Source organism: Caretta caretta, chromosome 19, assembly GCF_965140235.1.
Source record: "Caretta caretta isolate rCarCar2 chromosome 19, rCarCar1.hap1, whole genome shotgun sequence".
Lineage (NCBI taxonomy): Eukaryota > Metazoa > Chordata > Testudines > Cheloniidae > Caretta > Caretta caretta.
The window spans coordinates 10790451-10799254 of NC_134224.1; the positions used below are offsets into that span (position 1 = coordinate 10790451).

General features: G+C 61.6%; 1 protein-coding gene across 3 annotated transcripts in view; it reads left to right on the forward strand.

Annotated features, from left to right (window-relative positions):
• Positions 1–8797, forward strand: part of SYTL1 (synaptotagmin like 1) — a 35501-nt gene extending 26704 nt beyond the window's left edge. For all 3 annotated transcript variants that reach the window (XM_048826067.2, XM_075121231.1, XM_048826065.2), the window contains 11 exons: positions 346–394; positions 1547–1592; positions 1761–1846; positions 3608–3727; positions 4207–4373; positions 5507–5606; positions 6047–6208; positions 6476–6554; positions 7161–7260; positions 7645–7850; positions 8436–8797. In XM_048826067.2, the coding sequence (XP_048682024.1) occupies positions 346–394; positions 1547–1592; positions 1761–1846; positions 3608–3727; positions 4207–4373; positions 5507–5606; positions 6047–6208; positions 6476–6554; positions 7161–7260; positions 7645–7850; positions 8436–8575 (1255 nt within the window). In that variant the 3' untranslated portion in view covers positions 8576–8797. The remainder of the gene's footprint in view (positions 1–345; positions 395–1546; positions 1593–1760; positions 1847–3607; positions 3728–4206; positions 4374–5506; positions 5607–6046; positions 6209–6475; positions 6555–7160; positions 7261–7644; positions 7851–8435) is intronic.
• The last annotated feature ends 7 nt before the right edge of the window (positions 8798–8804 follow it).

Here is an 8804-nt window from a genome sequence, read left to right on the forward strand (position 1 = left end):
AGCAAGGGGCCTGCTGCTGCTTGCATCCTCCCTGACTGTAAAGCTGGCTGTTTCCTTCCATTAGGGGGACAGGGAGAAATGGATGGGGCGGACGGGGGGAGGTTGAAACAGACACCTGGGCGGATGCGGGAAAGAAGCAGAAACAGAGGGGGAGATAAATAAGTGGGAAGCCAGCGAATGGGGGCAGGGAGAGACGGATGGACAGCCCCAGCCGGAGGCTGCCCCACTTTTGGAAGAAGGGTCTATGAAGAGCAGGGCGGTGCACCCGCTTCCTGGAGGAGGAAGCCAGACATCTTGGTAGCCTGGAGACTTGTCCAGAAAACTAATCATTTTCTCCTCTCGCAGGCTTCCCCAAGAGGCTGCTCACCAGCTGCCCCATCCCATAGAGGCTCAGGTCAGTTGCGTCTTGTGACGTGGGCAATTTAGAGGTGTCCTCACAGGAATTACTGCCCCCCACCCTGGTGCAGACCCGGCCTTGTCTAGTGAGGCGCTCACCAGCAGGGTGGCAGCCCGGGGCCATGTGTCGGCGTCTGGGCCTTCGTTTTGCGTTAAATGCTGAAGCAGTGACGTGGGGGCTGCCGGGTTACAATCGCAAGAGGCTGGGAAAAGCAAAAGTCGGGCTGCCTGGCTGCGTGGAAGTAACATATGAAGCTGCACATTTAACCAGAAAAGCAGGCTCAGAAATGTCTACAGACGTCCAACCCGCTGGAGTTACTGTTACTGGCGGGATGTGCCTTGACTTGCCCTTTTCAGACTCTCATTCCTTAGCCAGTCTCCATTATATTTGCAGGGAAAGGGGTTTTGCCCTGAATGTCCTTGGTTCCTTCCCCACCGCTCCCAAAGGCAGTGGGTGGGGAAAGACAGTGATCTGATACATGGAGGCGTTCCAGCGGGCTTTGGAGTTTATCAAATAGAAGCCAGTCCCAGAGAGCAGTAGAGCTGGGCTCAGATGCGGATCTGGATCGGAGGGTTCCCAGAGTCTGGGGCACAGGGATGGAGCCCCAGGCCTAGCCCTGCCCCCAGCCTGGGCCCCAGACCCTGGCCCGGCCACGGCTCTGCTCCTGGTCCCAGAGCCAACCCCAGCCTCAGCCCCCTTACCCTGTCCGCCCCACTTCCCCACCAAGCTACGGCCCCCACGCCTGGCCCTGGCTGTTGGGTGTGTGTGTATGTGGACAAGGATGGCGGGGGGAGGGGGGGGCACGACCGTGAACAGTTTGGGGACCACTGCTTTGAAGAGTATAAACTGCACTTCCAGAGCAAACCTTCCTCAGTCTGCAGATTTAAATTTACAAGGCAGCTGTTTCGAATATACAAATAATATTGGAAGTGGTGTGTGTGTGTGTGTGTGTGTGTGTGTGTTGCTTTTTTGCTGCTGTCATTGTTACTTGGTGAACTTCCTAGTTCTGCGACATCACAGTCTGAAGATCTTGGATAGTAATTAATGTGATTTGCATATGCAGATCAGCCCGATAAGAATGTATTTCCCCAAAGAGCCCATGTAAGTGGAGTTGGCCTGTTTCTTTAACCAGTTTTCTTGTCTCTGTAGGAGGACACAAGTCAGTCTAGCAAGCAGGAGGCTGAGGGCAAGCCAGGTAAATGTCCCTACAGCCTGTTGCAATTGCATGGGGAAATGGGATGTTGTAGGGTTCCCGTCTTGTAGGTCTCTCTGCCCGGTGCCCCGCATGCGGGCTGCGGGCCCCAGGGTATTCTGACCTCGTGTCCCACAGACCAACCCAAACGCCTCCTCTTTGTTAACGCAGAGAGCACCAACCCGTTCTACCCATTGAATGCAGAGGAAGAAGAGGTGGATACTGATCCGTCCCCGGACAGCCTCGTCACAGGACAGGTAGGAAGGTGCTTGGGTCTGCCCCTGGGCTTTTTATGTTCTAGACAAACCCCAGTACAGAAATCCTCACCCCCCAATCTGGGCTCTCCATCACCACCTGCGTCACTTACTGACAGGGCCAGTCATGGCTGGGGTCCCTGCCACATATTCTCCCCATCTCATAGCTGGGGCAGGTGTAGGACACCTGGGCCAGGTGTCCTACAACAACTTGCTGATTGGTGCAGAGCGGGCTAGCACTCACCCACACAAGAGAGCATTAAATCAGCTTAAAATGGCTTCAAACCAGTTATTTTAAATGCATCATCACAGAATCATAGACTATCAGGGTTGGAAGGGACCTCAGGAGGTCATCTACTCCAACCCCCTGCTCAAAGCAGGACCGATCCCCAACTAAATCATCCCAGCCAGGGCTTTGTCAAGCCTGGCCTTAAAAATATCTAAGGAAGGAGATTCCTTAGCTCATACAACAACCTGTGGGGCTGGCTGCTGGGGGGGGTGAGTTGCAGATGTTCCTGTGCCATACTGGGGGGGGGGGGGGGGGGGGGGGGGCGGGCGGTAGGATGCTGCATCTGTTCCTGTGCAGGGGTGCGTGTGACACTTTTCGGGCCTATCTGAGATGTCGGGGGTGAATCACCACCTGCTTATAGCCAGAGGGAGCCCTGTCTGTGCCCACCGGTGCTCCGCTCTGGGCTCTCCCTGTGCAGGCTGGCAATATATCCCTCCTGCTCCCTTGTCTTCTGCACAGCCACAGTGCACCCCGATCTGCGGCCTCCAGGAACGCCGGGCACCCCAGTTCACAGAGTTCAATGCTCTCCTTTGCACAAGGCACTTGGCCGGGTCTAGCACAAACCCAAACTGGTGCTTCTGTAGTGGAGCGTCAGCGTCAAAGAAACACAGGTCTCGGGGTTGAGAAGCACAAGGTTACAGGTCAAAGGAAAATGAACACGCAAGCTAGAGTCTGGATTTCATAGCAAGGTCCTGTCCTGGCGGAGAAGGTGTTTACAGGAGTATATCGAATAACGGATATATAACGGAGCCCAACTTTTGCTCGTTCTTTGTCTCGTAGCAGTTCCAGCCCCTTGTCTCTTACCCTCAGGGTCCCCTAGTCAGAGACTTTCCTTGGGGTTCTTTTGTCGCTCTAACGCCAGACAGTCCAACTCCGGCCGGCTTCAGGGGTGTCCATTGTTTTTGGTGTTGGGTGAATTACCCTGGAGACCCCCCCCACCTCGTCTCAGGTGACAAGTTTCACTTCGGCCACTGGGACACCTGATCTCCCCCATGTCCCATACCTCTCAGCCCGGTTCCCCTACAAACACCGCGCGCTAACCAGGCCGGCCAGCTGTTCTTCACTTTCGGCTGCCCCGCCCCACGACCCCGTCGGTGAAACAGGGAGACGCTGGTTGGTACAGGGGTGAAACACCTGCCTGGCTCTGTACTGGCATGAGCTCTGCAGCCCGTTCAGGCAAAGAGCTCAGTGTCGCTCCAAACAAGAACCGGCCCTGCGGTGACCCAGCTCTTGGCCCTACTGCTACAGGCACGGGCTGGGTCAAGAAGGCCCCTCTCCCCGGGGGTCAGGAATGCCCAGGTGGCCCCTGCTCGGCACGCACGTGGGCTGCTGAAACGGCCAGCGCGGAGCAGTGTGGGAGTCGGGAGGCCGGGCCATCGCTCTGTCTTGGCCCTGGTCCCTGGGTTGGGGCTGTGTGGGGAGGCGCATGTCCGGCTCACGGCTCCCTCGGGGCCGGTTTGCTTTGTGTTCCCCAGAGTAACGGGGCCTTTCAAAACGGCCAGGAAGCCAGTGCCGGGTCACCCCCAAAGAGCAACAGCGTGGACCCCGTGAACAAACTGATGAGCTCCTCTGTATCCAGCCTCAGCTCGTCCACGGTATGGGCCAGGGCTGGGGACAAAAACCAGGGGTGGGCTGGAGTGGAAGGCTGTTGGCAACTGGGGCAGAGGGTTGGGTGGAGAGCTGTTGCCGACCAGTCATTGGTTGGCAGCTGGAGCAGGACGGATGAGTACTGGCCCTCTGAGTACTCTGAAGCCTACTGAGGTGTATGCCAGGGCCTCTGCTTGTCCATTTGATAGTCCCTTGGCCATGCAAGGGTCGCTGCAGCTGGTAGGTCAGGAGTGGGCTCAGCACTTAGCCCTTCGGGCTCTGTGGCAGGGGGATTTTAAGGCCATGTCCCCATCACATGATGCAGGATTTTGCTGTGTTTCAAGGGGCCATTAACGTGGTCCCAGCTTGGGCACCCCTCTGCGTTTCTCCTCCTGTCTCCAATTGCGCTCTGCCTGTGGGGGGGTCCCTCCCTGCCCCCCTCCCCCATTCTGACCCTCCCGCTCTGACCCCCGTCCCGCGCCTGCAGCTGAGTGGCAGCATGATGAGCTTGTACAGTGACCGTGATGTGGGGAATGCGGAGGTGCGTGGCTGCATCCAGTTTGCCCTGCAGTACGAGGCCAGGAAGAAGGAGCTGCAGATCCAGGTCATCCAGTGCCGGGACCTGGCCGAGGCCAAGAAGCAGCGATCGGACCCGTGAGTGCCGCGGTGGGGCAGGGCCCGCTGGGCTCGGACCTCCCGTCCTGACGTGCTTAGGCTCAGATGGCCCTGCCAATACCCAGACCAAGGGCACGGTCATAGGGGCTTTCCGCCCTTCCCCCCAACCCCACTGCACCATGGCGCTGGGCAGCCAAACAGCCCCTGTTGGTCAGAGTGCCCTGTCCAGGCGGTCCTGCCCCTGGGGGAACCCCTCCCTGCCCCCAAGCTGAGAAACCAGGTGGCCTTAGGCTGAGAGCTCCCCGCAGGAACAGGACTCCTTGATTCTTTGCTCTGCCCTAGCCTCCCTTTGTTGCCTGCAACCCCTACCCCCAGACACCGATCAGGGCTGGCTGCCTGCCCTGCCCCCGGACCTGGCTGGAGGGGGGGCTTAAACCCCTCCTAGCTCTGGGGCTTCCCCAGCCTACTTCAGGCCTGAGCAGCCCACACAGCTCAGGGGCGCTGAGGCTACAGGACCCAGCTATTCAGCAGGGAGTGCGTCTCTGGGGCTGCACAGACCAGTGACTCAGGGAGGGGGCAGCGGGCCTGGGGAGTGAGAGGTAACAGCCTGGCCAGGCACTGTCCTGCCTCCCTCTCTTCCTCCCCCGCCCCCGCCTGCAGTTTCAGGTGTTCAAAGGGATTCCCCTCCATGTCCTGGCCTAGCAGCTTGCGCTGGGCACTGTTCAACAGCTGCCTGGCTGCCGCAGAGAGGTGGCTGCATGTCAGTGGTGGGTGAAATGAGATCTGTAGAAAGCCACCAGCCCAGACTGCTAGTGGCCAGCCACAAATGCCAAGGCGCCCCCCTCATCCCCCATTAACTGTGCTGGGCCAGAGAAAACGGCCACACCCGTAGTCTGGACACAGTTCTACCGGTGTAATGATCCCACAGAGCAGTCCAGCTGGACGAGATGTATGCTGTCCGTTAGCCGCATACCTGCGTCTACATTAGGGGCTGCTCCAGGATAACTGCCCCTAACTGACAGAGCTACACTGGGACGGAACTGGTACATGCCTATCCGGGAGCCTGGGTCAGCGTCTGCCCCCATCTCCCCGGGAGCCCTGGGTCAGTGTGTGCCCCCGCACTCCCCCAGGAGCCCTGGGTCAGCGTGCGCCCCCCTCTCCCCGGCTTCCAGGTATGTCAAGAGCTACCTCCTGCCAGACAAATCCAACAGCAAGCGCAAAACAACTGTCAAAAAGCGGAGCCTGGACCCCATCTTCAACGAGACCCTCAAGGTAAGCAGGGTGGGGGTGGAGGCTGGGACTGGGGCAGGGCATGGGCCCTTCCCCTGCCCCCTGGGGAAACCAGAGGGGCTTGGCCAGGAGCTGCTCTCTGGCTAAGAGGCACTGAGGGGAGGACAGTGCAGGGGGCAGGTGTGGCTCCGTGGAGGCTGGGGAAGGGGGGTTGTTCTTAGGAAGGGGTTGGGGTCTGGCCCCCCAGTAGCTGCTGGAGGCTGGGTCCTTTGGGCAGTGAAGCTTCCATGGACTGCAGGGGGCTGAGCATTGGCCTGGGAAGCAGGGGGGAGGGGTACATTCCCCCCCTGCCCCAAAGGGCATCTACTCAGCACTGGGGAGGTGGGGTGGGGGGTGCTGCAGTGTAGGGCCGGGTTGCCCCTGAGCACTGCCCACTAGGCACCACTGTTCCCAGCGTCTTCTCTCCTGCCGTCGCTCTGCAGTACAAGATCGAGCAGCTGGCGCTCCAGGGCCGGATCCTGAACCTGTCCGTCTGGCACCACGACTCCTTGGGGCGTAACCTCTTCCTGGGGGAGGTCGAGCTCGAGCTCAGCTCCTGGGACTGGAGCAACACGGGCCCGGTGTGGATCAACCTGCAGCCCAGGGTGAGGGACGGCCAGCAGGCCCCGGATTCTCCTTTGCCCCGTTAGCGCCACTGCCCTCGCTCCGTGTGACCTGCCGAGCCCCCGGAGCCTTGCTGGGGCCCAAGCCAGATGTGCTTTACTTAAGACACACACCCCGTCCCCGGGACCAGAGAACAGGCGCTGCCCCATGTCTTTCCCGGTTGCACGTGTCCCCCCTCCCCAGCTGATCTTGCGGCTCTCAGCCATAGGCCTCTCCTGCCAACTCTGCTTCTGCTCCTTCCCCATCAGATGCGGGTCTTGCCTGACCTTCTCGGCAGCAGGGGCAAGCTGCTCTTCGCACTAAAGTTCATCCCCGCTGGTACTGAAGGTGAGACTGGGCATGTCCCTCGCCTGCACGGACCTCAGGCTAGCGCGCCCCCCCGCCCCCGAGCTGTAGGATCTGTGAACCCAGTGACTACCGGGTCCCTCTCTATTTACTGGGCCCAGCCCTGAGCGGGAGCCCGGCTCCCACCCTGAGCTGGGGATTACTCAGCCCTGCAGTGGTAGGCAGCTAGGTAGGAATGGGACTGTCCCTGGGGCAGGGCAGATGCCGCGCCCAGGTGCCCCCCTCACCTCCCCAGGGGCATGCACAGGAATAAAAATGTGGCCACTTTTGGAGGGGCACTTTCTGTGCCACCCCACAACCGGAGGAGCTGACCTCCCCCTCGCCCTGCCAGGGAGCTGCCTTCCCCCACACCAGCTGGAGGAGCTGGATCTCCCCCCACAGGCCCAGGGCCAGAGTAGCGGTCATCTCCCCCACCCTGGCCCCAGACTAGTGTAGCTGGCTCTCCCCCCACGCCAGGATAGCTGGTTCTCACCCCTCCCCCCAGAGGACCTTGCTCTCCTTGCCCTGACCCCAGAGAAGTGCTGTGGCCCCCGCCCCCTTTACACGGGTCCTTGCCCCCCCATCACTGTGCTTTCACCTCTCTTCTAGGGGCTGGGCTCCCTCCCACGGGGGAGCTGCACATCTGGGTGAAGGCAGCTCAGAGCCTCATTCCCAGCCGGAGCGGCACCCTAGACTCCTTCATTCAGTGGTAAGGGGGGGGGGGGCCCTGCGGCCATGGGGGGGGCAGGCAGGGCTGGAGCGGGGGGAGACAGGCTGGAGGTGTGGGGTGCCCGGTAGCCATGCCACACTGCAGTTGGGCTCAGGGTGGTGCCAGGCTCGCTGCTGCAGAGATTGTGGGACAGGAGCATGGGGCCTCTACCCCTCCACTAACACCATCCCCCCCCCCACCTCTGAGCCCCCCCCTTCTCCCCTGGCCTCAGCAGTTCACAGGCCAGAGCAGCAGGGGACCCGCTTTCTTCCTGCACCCCCATGCCCCGGGCTCTTGTGCAGGGGAACCACCCGGCAGCCCCCTCGTGCCCGGTCACGGCCCCGTGCCCTGGGCTCCCCCCTCAGGCTGCGCTTCCCCCTCCAGCTACGTCCTGCCCGACGACAGCAGGACGAGCTGCCAGAAGACGCGGGTGGTGAAGCGGAGCCTGAGCCCCGTGTTCAACCACACCATGGTGTACGACGGGTTCCAGGCCAAGGACCTGAGCGAGGCCTGCGCCGAGTTCACCGTCTGGGAGCACGAGACCTTCTCCAAGCAGCAGCTGGGCGGCATCCGGCTCAGCCTGGGCACAGGTGAGCAAGCGCCCGGCGGGTGATGCCACGCAAGGGGTATTCCTGGCCATGGAGTGGGGCAGGCGGGCGGGTCCTGCGTGCCAGGGAAGGGTGGCGCCTGCAGGGGGCCGGGTTAGGCCACACTGGCATGGGCACCTCTGCCCTACGGTGTGTTCGTTCCCGGGGTGGCGAGTGGCACCCCTGCCCCTGAGGCTGCCCCAGAGCGCCAGCCCCTGCTGCTTCCCTAACCCCCCTCCTCGCACTTCCATCATCTCTGGGATTTCCCGAACAGCAGCCCTAGGCCTAGGCCGTGCCCTCGGTCCGTTCGACTCGATTCCTCTGCTGGGGGCGCACAACGCCAGGCTGTTTCTGCATCCAAGGCAGGGGTTAGGACTCTCTGCCCAGGCAGTCACAGCTTGGCCTAGACCTGCCCTGCGGAAGGGGACCGTGGGCGGATACAGAGAGGATGGAGGGGGGGCTGGCCGCCGGCGCCCTAGGGCAGGGCCTGCTGGAGGGTGGGAGAGACCCTGCCCCGCAACAGGGGCTACGGTGGGCTCAGACCCTCCTGTGCCCAGCCGCTGAGGGTGCCGCTTTGTCGTTACGCAGGAAGCAGCTACGGGCTCCCGGTGGCGTGGATGGACTCCACGGAGGAGGAGCGGCAGGTCTGGGAGAGCCTGCTGGCAGAGCCCCGCCAGTGGATAGAAGCCCTGCTGCCCCTGCGGACGAACCTCACCCCTCGGACTTAGCCCCTCGCACCGGTGCTGGCTCTGAACGCCTCACCCGGCCCCTGCTTCAGGGGGATGGTGAGCCCATCGCACCAGCAGGCAGCTGCCCCCCGGCTGGGAATTGCCGGGCCTGGACGTATTGGCCAGAGAGGAACCGAGCTGCCGGGGCACAGACCCGGCCTCTCCCTGTGTGACTGTACAGAAAATAAACCCCACGGGGCAAGCCGCGGGGCTGGGAGAAGATCTGTGC